General features: G+C 36.9%; 1 protein-coding gene across 3 annotated transcripts in view; it reads right to left on the bottom strand.

The window, feature by feature from the left end:
- Positions 1 to 20,373, bottom strand: part of SEMA3D (semaphorin 3D) — a 144,076-nt gene that overhangs the window by 68,636 nt on the left and 55,067 nt on the right. For all 3 annotated transcript variants that reach the window (XM_048958908.1, XM_048958899.1, XM_048958914.1), the window contains exons 3-5: positions 15,604 to 15,764; positions 3,811 to 3,873; positions 2,022 to 2,141 (exon numbers count right to left, since the gene is read on the bottom strand). In XM_048958908.1, coding sequence (XP_048814865.1) covers positions 2,022 to 2,141; positions 3,811 to 3,873; positions 15,604 to 15,764 — 344 coding nt within the window. The remainder of the gene's footprint in view (positions 1 to 2,021; positions 2,142 to 3,810; positions 3,874 to 15,603; positions 15,765 to 20,373) is intronic.

Genomic DNA, 20,373 nt, shown 5'->3' with positions numbered 1-20,373 from the left:
CCCAAGCATCCCACAGCTTCCTAGAGAGGCTACTAATTATCAAACATTCATTATCCATTCTTACAAATCAGAGCTTAAAAATATCTAAAATAACAGATCTGCAACAGGAGAGCTTTGAATTTCCACACAGGATTTCTGGCTTCAGTTCCTACAACGAGGAGACTTCTCCAGCTGCCTGTCAAATTCAAGTCAATGTGTTTCAAGAACAGTGGACTAAGGACTCTCCTGCTATGTCACATTTATCTGGACAGGCAGTGGCTATATTGCTGTTTGGAATCCTAGGAGGAAAGGGAAAACATATCTGATGCCATTCAAAGTCACTGTTTCAGTAGGATGTTGCAGAAGAGACGTATCAGCAGGAAAGTTGTAAGTAGTGATGAACGCTGAACAGCTCACTGCTGCAGCTGAGCAACCACTGAGTGCAGAACAGGCAGAACTGGGAGACAGGGGATTAGGAAATACAATATAAGGTTTCTTCTTTCATTTCCTCTCATAAGGTAATTGGTCATACCTAATTGAGACAAACCCCCTTGTCTAGACTGACCGCCAGACTGAACAATCAGGCCAAATCCATAATTTTATAATGTCTGATGAGAACAACCAACAACCATCATAATGAAGTTACAATGGGACAGTGAATAAGACAGCTCACTAATGACCGAGAGGTAAACCAGAACCTTACACTCTTGCTGAGAGTTGTTCTGCTCAGTTCAGCTGTGGACATAATCATTCGAGCTGAGGAATCAGAATGATGCAAGAGATGTAAAGCTTCAGTTGTTTCAACTGGAGTAATCAAAGAAATGCAGCAAAGAAGACTAAGTTGTTTCTTTGCAAGCCCAACTATACAGCCTGTTCCAAACAGTACCAGGAGAATTAACAGCTTATTAGGGAAAGAGTACCATCATGCATATTTCAGGCAGCTCTGTAACTTTAGCATCCTCTGGTCAGCCACGGTCCCACATAGGACAATAAATAAATAAATAATAAAACCTTTACTCTCTCCCTCTCCCCTGCCTCCACCCCCTCCCTCCCCCCTTTTTTTTTTTCTTTTCTGTAAAGCATTTGCCATCGATTTTGTCCATCAGCATAAATCCAATACATACATACTTGAGCTTACTGCATTTAATAACATATTGTTACAACTCACTTTTTATTTTCTACAATTTCACCTAGATCCAAAGAAAAGGGAAAGCTATTTCTACAGCAGTGCAGGAAGCCTGCACTACAGGCAAATAACCAGACAGGTCATCAGACACTGTCTAAGAGCAGAGCCAATGTTATAAATATAACTAAAGTGTTATACGTATAGGAGTTAAAAAGAGACTTGTGTACTAAGTGGCTGCTTGACACAACACCAAAATGTTTCTGTTGTGGAGGTTACATCTCAAACATTTACCACTTAGGATGGAGATTTCTTTGTCACCAGCAAATGAAGTCCAATCAGCTGCTAACTTCAGTGCAGGAATTCAACACTAGTGACCGAGGACACCCAGCACTTAGCGACAGAGCTGCAAACCATCTGCAAAGGCCTGAGATGCCGCCCTTCAGCTTAGACTTAGAGACCATTTACAAACTCTGAATTACTCTTGTGCACAAGGAATAGGAAGCCATCCCTGAGGAGCAGGAGATATGTGTACATTAGAAGATAGAACAACTAATGTCATCTTGAACTCTGTGTGTGTATGTAAGCAGAAAGTATATGCGGAAATGACTTACAAGAAAGAAGGACATCTGGGTTAAATGTGCTCCTCACTTACTTAATCATGTGGAAGTGTCATTCTGAAGAACTCTGTGTATTAAGCCTTACCAAGGAAAGTGCTTTGTTCAAAAGCGATATGCACATATCGAATGTGAGAACACGAGTTCCTGTCTGACCTTCAAAATCCACCATTTACTCTGTTATTTACGCAAGCTGCTGTCAGTTCATTTTTTACACACTTGCATGGTATTTCCCAATCTATAATGAATGCTAGACAAAGGTTACTCCTTGACGTATTAGAGTAGTGAGAAAATTAAATTACCTCTTTGTGAGTGCCAAGTTCAATGTATCCACAGAGGGGGTGAAATGCTCCTGTGCCACAGACATAAACATGTGTTCGGTTGTAGGGCTGAAGGACCCTAATAAAATTGGCACATTCTGTCTGTTGCGAAGAGAAAAGAGAGAAATGTTAATTTTCATGTTTATTTTTCACTTTCACAGTCTTGTGCTACGTTTTAGCCTTAGGATCCTTGTATTTAAACTTAAAACTACTGTAGTAGTGATTGTTTACTAAACAGTTCAAAGTTGTGATGGTTAAAACTTCACAGTGGCTGTGTATCAGGCAGCTCATCAATCAGACTTGCAAGCCCTTCTTTTGTAATGCTTACAGCCATGAGGAGCTATGTGGTAACAGAGCAGATTGGATGACGTCTGCTCAGCTCATGCTGTAGACACATTTCTAGTCAACTGAGGTCAGATAGCCACCAAATTTGTCTGCCTATAGATCCTTCTGCCTTTGCTCCTGATAGACGGTTCTGCACAAGCTTTAACACCAAAGATTACATGATAGAAAACTCTGTGGCAATCAGAAGGACTTCAGCATACTTCCAGCGGGATGTTTTGTGTGAGTGACCTCTCTCTGCACCAACCACATCTAGCTGGTCACTTTTATTTGAATCCTTTGGGAAGCTCAAGCTAGTCCTGGCTTTAAGTGGACTTGGCTGTAGCTAGTAAGCAGTCCAGATGGCTGCCATATGCTGTAAGGGTGTTGCATTGTTTGATTATGAAGGCCTGTTGTAGGCTTCCCCAAAATCGAAGAAATATAAACAGATACAAGGTATTTAGGAGGATATACACAAGCTACCAACCTGCACCTAAGTGAGAGGCAAACTGCAGAAGCAGTGCAGGATTCAAAAAGGAGAAAGTTATAATGTATGCCAAAAACAAATATTCCCTCCTCTGGTCTTTTTCCTTTTGTTTAGGCACAGAAATATATCAGTATAAGTCCTCCATTGAGACCAGTATCAGAACTTTCCCAGTGCTCAGAAGAGGTGTTGTTTAGCCCTTGTCTGCTGTAAAGATAATAGTGGCAATAAGCTAGGATAAAAAGTTTAAATTCCTGAGACAAGAGGAGAGAGAGTATTTTGAGCTGGGCTCTACCTTAGTAACAGACAGCTCAAGAGAAAACACAAGATTTGTGGAGAGAAAAGGAAGAAATTTTATTATACATCCAATAAATGTTTACATTTATGGTGGACTCTAGACACGATGTAATCTGCGCCATTTAAAGAAGATATGAAAGTTTTATTGTATATATGCATGTACCTTATATACTCAGAGATTTCTGTAAGATTTGTGGTTTCAAAGCTATTAGGTCTGAGATTTTATTTTAACCTTAACCTCAGTTGTCTGCAAATTAAGTTAATTTGTAATGTCCGTTGCTACTCTGTTTCGTTAATCAATTATAATGGAGTTACATTCAGGATAATTTCCAAGAAAAGAGCAGTTCAATGAGAAGGAAAGGATTTCCACAAGAAAAATATTTCCCACAGTAAAAGTCAGAAGAACGTCCATTCATCTATCAGTTGACTTCATTATATACAAGGATGGCTAAAACACTTGCTGTTTTTAATAGTGAATATTTTTCTAGAAGCATTAACATTTAAAGAGATCATGATTTTTAAATGACTCTCCCCCCTTTTTTTTTCCAATTAGTTCAGGAAAACAAAACAAAACCTCAAAAACTTACAAACAGATTTAGTGCATTTAGAAACAAATATACAGATGTGCAATATTACCAGCAGTAACAAAAATATGGAGACTGTACTTACATGGGCATCTTTCCCAGCTAGTTTGCATAATTCCAACTTTTCTTTTGCTGCAGGCCAGTAAATCTGGAAGATAGTTTAAATAAGACAAAGATTATGAATAATATAAATAGTCCTGTGACTACTTATAGTTTAACTACCTCCATGAGCAGTTAAAACATACTTATACATGTTGAAGAAATTTACACGAGTAGAAGTGAACCTGGCTTTGAAAACAGTCTTCCACCAGAAGTATCAATGCTTTAAAGCAAACTCCTTGTTCTTTGTTGATTTCTTCATTGTGCATATCTACTTTTAATAAGTACTCAGTTAATCCAGATAGAACACCTTGTAAGTAGTATGAATACCATGCTTTTCTTAAAGATAAGATGAGCCAAAATATCTAGAAATAGAACTACTGCAGAACTAGGCAATTCAATTTGTAATGAAATTGGTCCAGTGAACACGGCAAAGCAATTTTAAAAAAACAGCTCACTGTTATTACCAGTGTCCAAATGAAAAGATGTTTTGTTCAAAAAACTAAAGGTAGGTGAAGGGAAATTCTCAGAACAAGAAGTGCATGACAAAAAATTAATAGCACATGAAAATATTACTTTTCAACAATAACCAAGTGTACTGAGTATAGCATACAGATTTTGAAAATGGAATATATAAGCTTAAAAAAAAATTATATACCTTACATAATTTTCAACATAAAATATTACCACCTTTCTTTCTTCTTTCATCTGTACAATTCTGTAAATTAGTTTTTGGTGTAAATGATGGAGCCAGATGACAAATCACTGTCAGTTACTGTAACCTCAATGATTAGTGAAAAATGTCAAAGAAAAACTGCTAAGGTTCTGGTTCATTGATTTCAATTAAGCAGTAAAAAATGGTTATTGTTATTTTTCAGATTCTATTCAATTCAAAAGATAAATTAAATATAAATTTTTCCAGAAGCATCATGCTGAGCACAGATTTATTTTTTTCTCCCCTGCTTATTTTGACAAAACAAATGTACAGCCAGTCCTTGTGATTAACAATAACAAATCACAGTATTTTTTGATCAAATATTGGTTAGGAAATTGTTTCAAGTTCCAGAAACTAATATGCAGATTACTAGTAGTTAGAGATTTCTTTTTACTCTTAAGCCTACAAACACTTTCTAAAACTTTAAATAATGCCATATGAATAAAGCTTAGAGATTACAGATAAGATTAAAAACAATGATTAAAGATAAAAAGCATTAAAAATTGTCTTTCAGTAAAGATGTATAACTCAAAAACATGCAAGAGAAAGTAGTATCTATAACATTCCCTTAGGTTCACCCAGCTGTTGGCACCTTTTAAGATGTGCCTTGCCCCTTACATGGGTTCACACCCTAGGATGGAATGCTAAAGAGTGTCCTATGTCCAATGGTGTTGTCACAACCCCAGATACAGAGTGTTCTCAATATTAGAGCACTCTTATTTCATTCCTTTCTCTTCTCTTTTCATGAAATGAAAATGGATGTGGTTTTCTGCAAGGAAATCGGTTTTCTTTCTTTCTAGTGAATTCACAGGTGCCTTTGTGATTAGAAGCTAATAATAAAGATAATGTACCTTAAGTTATATAAAGCTTAAGTAAATATTGCTGTAAACAGTTAAAGTTAATGATAAGGCAGTACAACAACATCTCAACACTGGAACACAACTTCATTTTCCCAGAACATTTTTTCAGAGTGATGTCATTATAGAATCCAGGTATGAAAACACAACTGGAAATCAGCTGCAGTGGTATCTTTGGATTACACAGTCTACAACTCCAGAAAGTAGAGCAGGAAGTACTGGGAACTTGGCAAATCCATTGGGAAGAGCTGAAGCTAGTGCTAGTGAACTCAACTGGTCCCTGCCTGGGCAGAGTGGTACAGCTTTGCCTTGCAGCACTGGTCTGCCTCAAGTGTCACTGTGTTAAGCAGAAGGAGAGCTCGATGCTTAAGAGGTGCTGCTGAAGAAAGAATGATGAAAAATAAACCAATAGAGGAATATAAGATCAGGGATGTCCAAATGTCTAGGTAGTCTTAAACTGAGATCTGATCCTCAATTGTCTTGCACAGAAACTTCATACCCAGTTCTGCCCACACAACTCCTATCCACAACAGAAAAGGTTATTACAGAAAAGGGTCTTTGAGGAATCTTTTATTTTGGTTTTGGCAATGTTTAGTTGTCTGGTTATGTAGACAAGATCTCCCTCAGCAGCTTTTTGAAAATACCTGCCTCTACGCTCCAACAACACAGCAGTACTAGACATTTGCTTTGGGAGACCTAGTTATATTGGAAAGCAGCTATTTGAAGGTATCATATATATTAACGGACACCACCTTCAACTCTTGTTGAGATTCCTTCATTGGTCATTGCGTTTGTCATGTAGGTTGTGCAATTCAGGATGAGATACACCTCCTGCCTTTGTGACTGAAGACCATTGTCAATTATGACAGAAAAGTCATTTGATTCTCATTCTGGCCACTCAACAGACACAGTGTGTAGCATTATGCAAAACCACATTAGTCAATGGAAAGCATGGCTAAGCGATCCAACTAACTTTAAAATCAACATGCAATACTACACAAAGGAATTACAGTGATATTTATTTGCTTTTCATCTGAGAATTGAAAGGTTCCCAGAAATAGTCATTTCTAAACTGTAACAGATCAAGACAAGTGCATAATACAATAAGTGCATATCAAGACACTGTATAACTTCAGGTTTAAAACAGTACAAATTATATATATATATATATATAATGATCCGCATTTGAAATGTCTAGATAAATCTTAGAATAGCTATGTGTAATTGCTCAGCTTAAGAGAAGAATGTAACTAGTTGAAATTCATCAACAATATACTTAAACAGGATCATTTTCTTCTCTTAAGCTTCAGTTTATTATCCTTGCAAAATACCCATATCAAAATTCCAAGATTAGGGCTACTGTCATGATTTCCCAATTGTATCTTTTATGGACCAATTAAAAAAAATAAACCTTACCATTACTTCTAAATAATTGTATAAATATTTTCTTAAATTTAGCAACAGAGAAGAAATTAAAATCTCCTAATAAGTGCAAGCTAAATTTTCTCTTGGCAGAATGAAAGAAATCCTCCCAGGAATACAAAATTAAGTAATGCAGAAGTGTAGGACAGATAAGGTATCACATTAAAGGGTAGCTGGAAATTGATTTCTGATTAAAACAAAACATTAGAAACCACAAAAATCCTTTTCAGATCAGAGGTGCAGTAAGTTCTAAAAGTAAGCAACATTTTTCCTTCCTCTAAACAAGCATTTTTACTGCAAGAATAAAGAGAAAAAACGAATTTTTAAAAATACAGATGCTTAATGTATATAAATTGTTAGATAGATGCTATATTACCATTATATGTACAGTTCTACCCGTTTCATTTCAGCTGCCATCTGTCATGAATTAACAATACTGGTTAAGAGTTAATATTTCCCTTATCTTTCTTTATCTCTTTCTCAATCCACTTCTGTTTGTAGAGTAGAACAGTCTATAAACTCTTTGGTGAAGTGATGGCTCAAAGACAGAATGCTTAATTCTGATTAAAAATAAAAATGCTGTATTAAATTGGAGGTTATCCAAGAATCATTTCTAATGAAGCTACTAAATCTAGCATGATGCAGGGCTTTTCCAAAACACTGGAAGATAATACATATTATCAGCGCGCGCACACACACAAACACACATAACAAATAAACAAACAAAAAACAGAAGAAATTAAACATTTCTAAGAAAATTACAGACCTATTTGCCTTCTTTCACCTTTTTGAAAGGTTTCAGAGCAGTTCTATAGGAAAGGGATAACTTAAGTTTCTAATGAATATCCAAAATATATCACACTCAATATAACTTGGTGAAGAGTTATTGTTCCTGGCTAATGTTATGCCTTTCTTTAAAAAGACAGTTGAACTACACATTACTGTAGAAGAACTCATCAGAGCTCCAGTAAAGTATTTTGTAAGGTGCAACACAGAAATATCAATTTCTAATTAGCTGAATTAATCATAGTTCAGCTGGGAAAATTTATACTTTTTTAATTAAAAAATGATCTGATAGGTATGGAGCCTGTGGCAGGAAACTATTCATGGAATTCTTAAACAAATATTGGCAGAGTTCATTTTATTTCACATACTCTTCAGTAGTCTTTACAAAAAGAAAAATAAAAACAAAACAGCACTGCAACAAAATCTGGAGATGACACAAAGCTGGGAAGCATCACTAATACAAACAAAGACGGGTAATAATCCACGGGAGGAATAAAAGGATTTTGATGACAAGAATTATAGACAGTAAGATGAAATTAGTGTAAACTGGTTGTAAATAAAAATAGATCATAGATTAAGAAAAAAATCTGAAAGACCAAAGAAATGAGATTCTGGGATTAAAGACCTTTCTACAGAAGTTGCATGAAGCATTCCACAACACTTTTTATAGCAGGATTGGATGGGGTTATTAAAGGAATACCTGCAGCATGAGCTATTTGTTTGTGACAGTGAGACCAATTGACTAACATGATTCCTCCCGTTCCTATGTCCCCGAGATAATCATGCCAGCAATGAGCACTTGAGTGTTTCATTGAGGTCGATGGCTTTCAGCAGCCCTGGAGGTTTCACTGGAACCTCTCGTGTGCTTGACATCGCACACGTGCGTCAGCACTTCTCTATCAGCAGTCTCTGGTACAAGAAAACCCCAAAGTGTTTTGTTAGTGGTACAGGTAGCACCAGCAGGATGCATCCCTATCTGGAGTGAAACACATCAGCTGACTGCTGTGTCTTGTAACACGCACTCACTGAATTTGATCCCTGTGAAGAAAGCCACTACTTCCTCTCTGTTTTGAAGGACTAAGAAATGGGTCGAAGCACTTAGAGGAAAATGCATTGATTTTAAGCAGCTGCTTGATACAAACAGAGAAAGCCTGCTTCCTTCCCTTGCTTTATTCTATGTACTACTTTTTGTTGTACTGATGCTTTAGAGAAGAAGGCATGGAATAAAATTATAGCATCCCTGCATCCAAATGTCTCATTAAGACTTTGGGAGTCATGCATAACATAACTCAGATGCTCAAGCTCAGTAATATTAATGTATTTTCTATATGACAGTTCCAAATGAAGGACTCAAAGAACAAAGGCAGATAGATCTGTAAGCTTATCATCACACTGGCATATGAAATGTGCTCCCCCTGAGAAATTTTCTTCCATGAGACTACTTCTCTGCACAATAAAAATAAATAAATACAACAAGATTGGTTTCCTTACTTAGTGTAATGCAATCATAAACCAGATGCTGTAAAGAGAGCAACCGTATCAAAAAATGTTGAAGTAAACCAAGAGACAGTACAACCCCAGCTATGCTGCTGCCCTACCAATTTTAACACTCAGATTTCAATTTTCTCACCAGTAAAATGAGAACAATGGCACTTGCAATTTTCTCTCCTTTATGTTCCACTGCCTAAGAAATTAATCAATGGCTGAAAAAAGGAAAATGTTAAAAAAACTAGGAAGATCAAGGAGCACTGAGAATGATATGACAATGATCCAGTGAAAAGACTGTCACTGTGTTTTGTATGACACTATCATAAATATCACAGCCCAATACCTCAACAGTAGGTGTTCAAAGACCACTCTCTAGGAATCAGAACATTTGTTGCTTCTGTATACTGACTCAAGGTCACATCACTGCTAGAAGTTTATTGAATTTCCCAAGGAACACGGGAAAGAATTTCATGCCTTTTTAGTATTATTTTGCTGAAAACAAAGAGCGTTCTAATTAATGGGAAAATGAGCTTTTAGCATACTATGCAAGTGTACCAGTTGGTCTCTAAATACCTCACATCTGTTGCACTCATCTATTTGGTATGGGAAGTCCACAACTTGGGAAACTGCGGAGATTGTTCTCATACACAACTCTGAAGAGGAAGGTTACCCTAAGAACTTCTTGTAACTGGTTCCTACTGTACTTGCCATACTCTGGAATTCAACATTTTAAAGTCATGAGTAAACAAAGGAAGTTCAGATATCTAAGTTCCTTATCTGAATTTTTCCCTGTATTTGAAACCCAAACAGACTGTCTCTAGAACTAAATTTTTCACCTTTCTTTTTAACAGTTTTATCAAAGGTTAGCTAACTCCATGGACTACTTAGAGACTCCTAAAAGCCAGGCTAGTGTTCTTAAATCTCTGTTACTTTAATAACTACCACAAACCTTCCTTCTTTCAACAGGTATTCCTACATCCGACACGCTAATTCCCACAGCTGAGATATACCTCCAGGGAGACATTTGACAGAAATTTCCAACTCCAATTATTTTATAGTAACAGAAAATCAGATCCCTGAAAGATTTGATATGGAACAGGGAGAAGAGAGGATATAAAGATCAATCCAGATTGATTTACAGCACTGTGGGAAACACAAGTGTCAAGGTATATTATTCCTTATTTTATCAAGCTGAATTTAATGCCCTTGGAAGTCAGAAGAAAACAGTTGTGCATTTGGATAACACACTCACAGACTTAGGAGAGCTTAAATTTGGCAAGTGGCTGTTAAAGAGAAATGCTTGAACCAAACAAGCTTACATCGCATCTGCCTGAGAGAAAGAGAGATCTAAACTTGTCGCAGGGCTTTTCTTCAACTCCAAACACAACTGCAGGAGTAGCCAAGGCTTTCAACATCCATGGGCTTTCTGAGAAGTGCATTTTCAGGTGTACATTAAGCAGGTGTGAAAACATAAAGAAAACAGACCAAAAGCTGAATTCATTTACACTGGATTAAATCTTGAAAGGCTTCAGTGCTTTTGCACTTCATTTTCCACAGTATAAGCACAGCCTATCATCTGTTTCTCCTAGAAGGAAACCATACAACAGGACTTTTAGGGTAAATGGCATTTTTTCTGACCATGTTTATCCCTTCAGACTAAAGATAAATCCTACCTCTGAAAAAGTCAAAGCCCAGTATGGGTTTTCAGAGAGCAGGATATTGGCTGTTCTTTATGCCAAAATACAGGTGTAAAATATAAAAACAAGTGGGGATGTTTATGGAAACACAATTCACAGCAACAATGCAAAAGGAAATAACAGAGACACTCTCTTCCACCTAGGATCACTGTCCACCTGGTCACATACTGCTTTCTCCACGTTTTGCCCATAGATTGTTGTTCTGCATCTGTAAACACTGGTTGAAAGCTTCCTTGTATACACAGATCCCTAAATTTAAGCCTGTTAAACAATGTTACAGACTCTAAAGGTCTGCAGATCTTCAGAGCAACATTTATATAGATCAATGACAGGGGAAATCCAGGGGATAGCAAGCACAGCCATCACCTCTATCTCTGGATGTCCCTGACCTGAGAGACACTGTCATAGCTCTTTCTTACACACTTCCTTCTGTAGCCATTGCTGACAGCTTTTAGAGACAGGACACTAAACTACACATATATCCAGTAGCAACAGTCTTGTTTCACTGCAAGTGATAGGCAAAATTCTTCCTGTATGAGTTTTGGAAGGGTGGGAAACTAACAAGCGAAAATGAGTGCCTTATGAACTGCAACACCCAGAAAACTTACTTCTGAAACAAAAGTAAGTCAATAATTATGCCTTTAAGTCCTGATAACTAATTCCTTATGCGTGAAGAGTCAGATCATGCCCCTGTCAGATTTCAGCATCTTCCTGATTCTTTTCTTGGGAAAACTAAGAACAGTGTTCTCCAAAACAGATTTATAGCCATCATTCTCCCCTGCCACTGGGCTGATATTAACTTAATCAAGACTCCTGTATGATGGCACAACCAAGTCTTAATTCAATGCTGGCTAAATTCCCGTTGGTTTCATTCATAACTTAGACACTTCTATAGACTGACAAGTTTCCCAGAACAATGAAGGTATCTTGAGGATGTTGTTTTATACATATATGCATACGCTTTTTCATACATACCCATCCAATTGCAGAGATAGGTGGGTCACGCTGCAGATATCACACAGTGATAATAGCATTGACACACAATCCCATTTTTGCAGTTAATAAGCAGAGAGCTGTAGAAATGCAAATAACTGCTTTGCAAATATTTTGTAAGTGTTTAGCCATCTGATACGTATATACATATATGCATATTTATTCTTTACTGTGAACTGGACACAGATAAAATCAATAGAAAAGAAGATTGAAGGATAAGATGCAAGACAGCTGCACCTGGCAATGACAAAAAGAAAAAGAAAAAAAAAAAAGCCCAACAACAAACACAAACTGAGGATGCTCCAAGCGACAATTTGTGACCCAGTGCCAATACACATTGGAGCAGATGAAAAAAAAACTGACATGTTTATCTATTTGGCCCACATGTGGCTGAGTCTTCTAGCACTGACAGCTCCTGCAGGTTGGCAGCTTTTCAAAAGCTTGTCAGGCCTTGATAGCATTCCTATTCCTGCAGAGATGGGTGGGGTCTTGCTGCAGATTACACAGCGATAATAGTGCTGACATATAACCCTGCTTGCACTGGTAGCAAGCATGGGAGTTACAGAAACATGCAGAATTTCTCTGCATCTAGTTAATGTGTTTGCCCACTTTGTTATGTTTTGTATTTCTTCTTTATTTATTTTATTAAGAAGTAAAATAACAAAGAGTAAAATAACAAAGGTTTTAGACAAACTCACATGAAAACTGCATTCACCAAAATAATATTTTCAGCTGTATCCCAGAGTTTAGGATTATTAGCAAATTCTTTCCCAGGTTTCCATTCTCTTGTGCTCGTAAAAAATTCTATTTTGATTTGTTTTACACCATACGTCTTTTATTTATGGCATAGTTGTCTTCATTTCCTGGGTTCTGGTAAACACAGGAGGAAGCTTCTTTTATTTATTTTACACTATATAAAAAGCTTGCAATATTTGTAAGGCATCTCAGTTCTTTCAAGAAAAGACTATGGCACAGATAATGATACTTCTGCAAAAGAGACTATAGGCTTCTATTTGGAACTAGTTCATAGAAATTATATCCCCAATAAATAAAAAAAAAGACATTTTCCCCTTATTTATTTGTAGATTGCTGCTGTTTTAGTTTTCTGCATTTTTCTCATTCTGTGGTACTTTTCTGTTATACTACAGTTGCTACTGCTGTTTCATAATAAGGTTTGCAAGCATTAGAAACTGGGTGGATTTTTTTAAGCTACCAGCTAAGGAAGTTTTCAACCAATTACACAATAAATTGAATAAAACCTACAGTGATTCAAGAAATTGGAACTCCAGAAGAACAACTGATTTATTGCACCAGGAGAAAAATATACATATATACACCAGGAAATAAAGCCCTAACTTAATATATTTAAGTTAACTAATTTAGGTAAATAATTAGGTTGCAAAAAGGAAGTCATTAAATGATCTACGTATACATTCAAGAGGGGAACATAACACAATGCTTTGGATGTTTATTTGATTACTGTCCCACAAGCATGAATATAGAGCCTCAGATTCTGCAATATAATCTTTCCAAGTAGTTATGCCCACAGATGGAGTTTTCTGAGAGTAGATTGTTTGGGACACTGACTTGGCTTTTGGGTGTATCAATAGTTACTAATGCAACAAATATCTAAAACTGAGAGCTTTTTTCTTTTTTCTTTTTAATGTAATCTGAACCAGAAGACACTTAATATTCTAATGAATTACTGTCATTGGAGAGGCTGCCTTGTCAAGCAGCTCCTGCTCCAGGAGAGGACAAAGGGCACGCTTCAGCCCCTTGCAGCCCCGACATGTGTGGTTTCCTCGCACCAGGAGAGCCTGGCAGCCGGCCGCCTGGCCCCGCGCCAACCCAAACCACAGTCAGTCTAAACACAGCGCCGGCAAACGCTGCTTTCTGACACTTCCCTGCTACTGGAGTGTATCCTTGAGAGCTGAAACCTCGTCAGTGACTGAGATTTATACAGTAACAACTTCCCTCATCTTTGCTCTCCCCTCACACGTTTCAAACAGCCCAGCACTGAGGAACAGAGGAGAAAGGTTTGGGCAACATCACATCACGGGCATGTGCCCAAGTAGGCACGTTCATAAAGTCGCTGGACTCCCATGGAGACCTTGGAAATGAGCACACCAGGGTGCTTTGCAAAGCTTTTGTGTCACTTTTAGCTATTTAAATACACTTTGCCTCAATGTTTTGTCTGAAAGGTTTGAGACAACCTGAAGAGTTAAACAGAGAAGTATTTGAATTCACACATAATATATTCCTTACTCCAGATATCCTCTTGGTTTTGAATTTTATTCCCTGCTTTCAAGTTACCACAGATACACAGGCATACATCTGTTCAGCTTACCAAACGCAAATTTTAATTCAGTCTTAGCTCTGCAATACCTCTACCAAATGATACTCTGACCACCAACAAATCCTCATAGCTTAGTCTGCATTCTGCACTTCTAAGAAAGCTCAACATCTATAATAATCAATGGTGGTTTGGCTAAGGTGAAAATGTTACTAGTTTGAGCAGAGTGGTGTGAACACCTCCAGAAAGCTCTGAAGTAATCAATCTCCTCTGAGCATAATGGGAAGTGACGGCACTCAGCATCTCTCAGGAGGCTACTGGCATCACACAGTAATAGGATTCTGCTTTTCACACAAATTATGGTTGCTACTGAAAGCCTTTGCTAAAAATCAATCTATGGTATCAAAATCTGCGACAAAAATGATGCTGTTTTCACCACACTGGCCTGAAGAGGTGATGATTCTTGAGTAAAATACTGAGATGTAAGATGCATATGAGGTGTCTCATATGGCATCCCAGGGAAGAAATCTGGAACAATCTGAGTTTTAAAGAAAGCAGTGTGTGGAGCACTGTAGAATTTGAAATAAGATATTCAGCTGAGTACTAGAAACCCTTGTATATAATGACGGCAAGTGTTGTACTCAGACGTGGGGCAAAATCATCTCCTGTTACACCTGTTAAGCCCTCTGCTGCCATCGTATTAATTCAAGGTCAGTTCTCACTTCAGAGCTGACAGCAGAATACAGTCATTTAAAACCTCCTGCTGGTGCTTAAGGAAAATATCAAACAGCTGAGAATTTGAATTTTCTTTAGTAAGAAGAATGCCTGGAACAAACAGGAAAGAAGTTTTCATGCATGTTCCTGTGCAAGCATCTGTTTCTTATACTTAGTAGTTACTTGTGCTTAGAAAATCACTGTTTCATCATGTGTACTACAAATACCAAGGACTAAATTGCCTTCTTATTATCTGGAATTAACACTGTCACAGAGCATGGGTCAGCGCATACAATGTATCCAGTGGAAGTTTTACCTATCATTAGCAATTCCAGATATTAATGTAAAAATTATTGCAATGTTAGGGGCAATTTTAACAATTTAAAACATTCAAATTGCCTTATCTCTGTTCAGTATTTGAGTATCATAATCCCAGTGACACCAGGAAGAAAGAAAAGATCTGTCTTTAACTGCCATCTTCAAAATGCTTTTATGTGAAGAAGATGAGCGTGACAAAAGAAATGGGACATGACAGAAGCAAGCTCTCAGAGGTACTGATATTTTGGTTCCAAGTAGGAGACATCTTTGATAGGATTTCAATCTTACAGAGGCTTACATACTATCAGAAAAATCAACTCATTAAAGATAACCCATGTAACTATGAAAGGTGAGATTATTAAATGCTGGTACAAAGCATGATACAGCAAATCTGATGATTACCCAGTGAAGTAAAAGAAGGAAAGAAGGAGGAGAAAAAAAAAAAAGGAACAAAATTGAAATTATGTGAATTGAATTCTGAGGAAAATAAACTGACCTTTTTTACATTTTTGTTTAAATCAACCAAGTTGAGCAGGAAGATGTGGTCTTTTGCCCCAACGAGCAGCCGGCCCCTCTCCTCATCTAGCAGCAGGGTTCGAAAATCCAGCCCCTCTGTAGAGCCCAGGAATGGGATGCAGCTGTTTGAAAGCAGCAAGTCTGTGGGAAAATGAAGAAAATCTTTATAATCAAAATGTTTACATATGACTCATTGGTGTCTTTTATAAATATATGCAACCAGCATGGAGCATGTTGGTAAGATAACTGCAGTCTTGAAGCATGCCTTTCCAAGGTCATAGTATAATTCCTGTTAACCTTAGGCTTCTTGGAGGGTGGGGAATAGTATAATACCAAACTGGGTAATATTTACTCCTGCAAAGACTCTTCTGCATGAAACTTTCTTAATAAGTTATTTCTATGACATAAACGAATTGCATTCTTCAGCAGTGCTTGGAAAAAAAATGAGCTGTATCTTATTGCATTGAAAGTAAACCAACATGCATTTGTATCATCGTACTCATGGATACATGTGGTGAAGGATCAATATCTTACCATATCTGCGGCTCTACATATAAAGAAGCAAGGAAGGCAAATGAAAACTAAACATCAAGGAGCTGAAAACAGCAGATAGATGTGGAAGTTATGTAAAGATGAGAAGAACTATGAAAATGAGAAAAATAGCCTCACCAGCCTCATAGTATAGAGTTTCTTCCTAAAATCTAATTGGAATCTACTCTCCTTTGGATTAAAAATATTATCCCTCGTCCTGTCACCACATTCTCTGAGAAATAGTACCACTCCATCTTTCCCATATTCCCCTGCAAGTACTGTAGGCACCCTTTATGAATAGACAGGTTGGCATAAGACAAGGTTGCCCATTGTCTAACATTCATTTTTTATGTCAGTACAGAAAATTGTTGCAATTAAATTTCCAATTACTACAAGTGCAATTGAAAATTGAAACCTGAAAGAGAGAGCAATATAGAGGCATATTAAGGTGAGTATTGAGTACAGTGCCTTTAAAGTCCTGGGGTCAGTATTTTATTTTCCTTACAGAGGTGGTGCTGTGTGGCTGTCACTGTATCACTGCCCTCCCTGCAGGGAAAGTTAGGGCACAGTTCTGACTGTGGCTTGTAATTTGTCATCAAACCCTTTCCCTAATAAGAGCTCGATTTTCCAAAACAACTTTTCCTGTAATTTCATAGTGGGTTCCAATTGCCTTCAAAAGTAATTAAGAAAAAAACATGTTACACCATGAAACTAATGAAAGAATCTATGCCTTCTCCATGAAAAGCTAAAGGACCCTAAAGTAGAGTTTGAAGCCTCCCGCGGATGTAATTTTGGATGAGGAACACAAACAACATATAGAAAAGAGCACAATGAGAGTACAGTAATGTTGAACAGTTACTAATTCGTGGAGAACAAAAATAAACACATGAAAAAGTTCTTCCACAAGCAATCTCTCCAAGATAAACCAGTCAGAAATCTTGGGACAGAAAAGCAAATCCTGTGTTTAATTGAAAATAAAATTAAAGATATTTCCGCCTTCTTAGTTCTATATGGACAATGTATCTTTTCAGATAGAGAGGTTAGATTTATAGCACAAGTTATTTACACTTCCTGATCATGATGAAAATCATTCCAGTGCTCTGCAGAGTAACTCCTGAACAAAATAGAGTGATTTTTCTCCAAAATTTCTCACAAAACCTGTAATAGGCAAAGCAAAGATTAAGTCCTGTTGATAGCTAATAACCAGCACTATGGGAGGAAAAAATATTTTAACATTATTCAAATGACTATCTGGTGTACAATTGATTTTTATTTTTTTTTTTGGTATATCGCTTTTACTTAAGCTTGTGTGGTTTTATCTGGCACACCGCTGAACAATGTCACAATATAGTCTGAAAACAAACTGTCTTGTACAGCAGATCCTATTCCCCTAGGTGGGATTTATTTGGCAGTATGCTGAAAAATCTTACATCATATTGAAAATCACAAGTTAAACTTTATATTCCTTGAGAATCCTTTTTTTGCCTATCTTTTGCACAAAGATGTTCTCACTATTCTGCACATTAGTAACTCTTTAAAAGACCAGCTTATTAATTGACAGCAAGATCACACAGGAATAAGTGAATAAGTGAATAAGGAATAAGTGTGAATAGCGCTGTACTGCAGATGCTTAAATCTCACCCAAACAGCTTACATGAGAACTGACTGATGAATAGCCCAACAAATTTTATAAATATGTTTTGTTTTTTAAGAAAAAAAGAAAAACCTTCTAAACCCCCCAACTTCTGAAGCTTATTAGCTCACTTCACTACTGTGTTTTAACCCCTGTAAGAAACAAGGATTTATGACTCCTTACACTTTTGTTGTTGTTGGGGTCTCTGTTATAAGACAGGTGCCTTGAGACTCTTAATTTTTGTATGATGTACATGTGTCTGCATTAGATATCATACTCTGTACAAAACTCCTCCCTTGTTTTTTCAGACTGGAAATTTTGGTTCTGGATGTGATGGAGATGTTTACTGGGAAGGTATTCTCTGATGCTGACCACAGCAAAACTGGAGGAGTTAGCTCCCTTGGGCTACTCAGATTCTTCTTGCTTGATCTCTAAAATACTGTTTATCATTTGAGCATTTCTAAGTAAATGTCTTTCTCTTCTCCACCCATGATGTAAGAGCTGGCTGCATTATTAGGTTATCCAATCCACTGCATACACTAACAAATTCCTTATAAATTCCTTCTCATCTCCAGCTCTAGAAATTTGATCTGAGCAAGGAGAGCATAGCACAAACACATACAACACTTGGATTAATTGTCTGCAGCCATGCAATCCATTGCACTTTGCAAGTATGTCACATTCCCAAATGACATTCCCAAAATGACCTAATTCTCTACATACACAGAAGATCACTGAGACAGATTCCACTTCCTATTTCTTTCTTATGTGGAAGGAAAGGTCTCTGTAGTGACCATACCAAAAGCACAGTTATCATCTATTGCTAAAAATTTCTAGTATCTCTCATTACTGAGAACCACCTAGGACAGCTACAATGAGGAGGGATAAAGTTTTCTCATGGCTGAAACGCCCAAATGGGAATGAGCCCTGTCTGGTGCTTTGTAAAGCCATTCGTTCCATCACATCATAAGGAAAGCATTTGTAAAATGTTCCAGATTAAAATGACAACACTGCACACTGATTTCTTACTGATGTAAATTACAACACAATCTGCAAAGTGGTGAAGAATCAGGTTTGGTCAGTTATTTGCTAACTATTGAAAAGAGCTTGGAAATAAGAAAATTTCCACTGATAAGATTAAAATTAAAACATGACTAATAAAAGTTGACAAGTAAACATTAACAGAGAATTGATTAAATTACAGCCAAATTAATCATTATTCTCACTTGACAAAAACAAAACAATCCATCTTTATCAGTTAACGTTGCCATTTGCAGCAAGACTTTTTAAATATGACCTAGGATATCACACTGGAAAAATTCACTATGAAAAGCATACTTGTCCATTCACATTCAGGAGTGCATATTCTATTTAAAAAAGCAGTTGATTCAAATCACTGTATCTGAAGCCACTCAAATATAGAATAGCTCTCTCACAGTGCAAAAAGCAAAGTTAGTTACAGAGATGATCTCGTATGCCTGCACATTCAACATTCAATTTACAGTGTGTATATGGCATTGTACTGAAAATTAAATATTTTTTTCCCTTCACAGACTCCAGTCTGGCCATTAAATGAATATTCAGCAAAATGTCTTTTGGGTTAATATTTCACTATGGAGTGGTATGAGTTAGATTAATAAGTGTTTCTTATTCATTTAGAAAGGTGTCTCAGTGGACTTGCTTCACAACAGCTTGATCATTGCTCACTTCAAATATCTACAGCACCAGTGCCTCATTGTGAGGCTTTCTAATGAAAAAAAGTGCTATCCTATTCCGATAATACATATTTACATTTATGCAGCATATTTAGACTTCTTGGCTTCAAGTCATATATTCCATGATCATGCTGTTGCTCCTCACTCCAGCATGGTGTGAGCACTCCGGAAACCTGGAAAAATTTCACAGAGACTCAGAAAAGTCTTTGTGGCCAGGCATTTTTGTAATGACAGGCTATGACTAAACTGGAAGAAAAGGAACTCCTCAACCTGCTTCAAAACAACTACATCTAATGAAACCCCTGAAGCACCCTGAATTTAAATGCTGTGTTTTAACTGCAAATAAATTTGACTAGACAACAGCTGCACAAATAACCTGCAAAATGTTATCATGGCAGAGATGATTAAAAGCTGTTTTGTGATGTCTTGTTGTTGGTGAAAAGAAATGCAAAGGACTGATTCATAACCCTCAAAGAGCCAAATAAAATAATTTTTGGTTTTTTTTTTGTTTTTTTTTTTTTACAAAGCACAAGTGAAAATGCATCTGAGTGAAACATTTGGTTTTGTGAAGAAGACCTAAACCAGTGGATTAGCACAGAGTTCTTTTTCTAAGTAGTTTATCTTTCTTGAAATACTGCCAAGGAAAGCAAACTCACTGTTGTTTCCAATGCAAAATTAAATCATCTTTTTTTTTCTTCTTTTAAGCAATCCTTTGGACATAGAATAAGCACTACAAAAATAAATATAAATGACTGGCAAGCCTAAGAGCTTTGGTACTGCGTAGATAATCGCTGGCATCTCACCACACATACCTCTACAGAAGTAACATTGATGGGCTTGAAGGACAACAAATCTCTCTAAGGAAAATGCA

The sequence above is a fragment of the Lagopus muta genome, chromosome 1, assembly GCF_023343835.1.
Source record: "Lagopus muta isolate bLagMut1 chromosome 1, bLagMut1 primary, whole genome shotgun sequence".
NCBI lineage: Eukaryota > Metazoa > Chordata > Aves > Galliformes > Phasianidae > Lagopus > Lagopus muta.
This window is presented reverse-complemented; position numbering and strand designations above follow the sequence as displayed.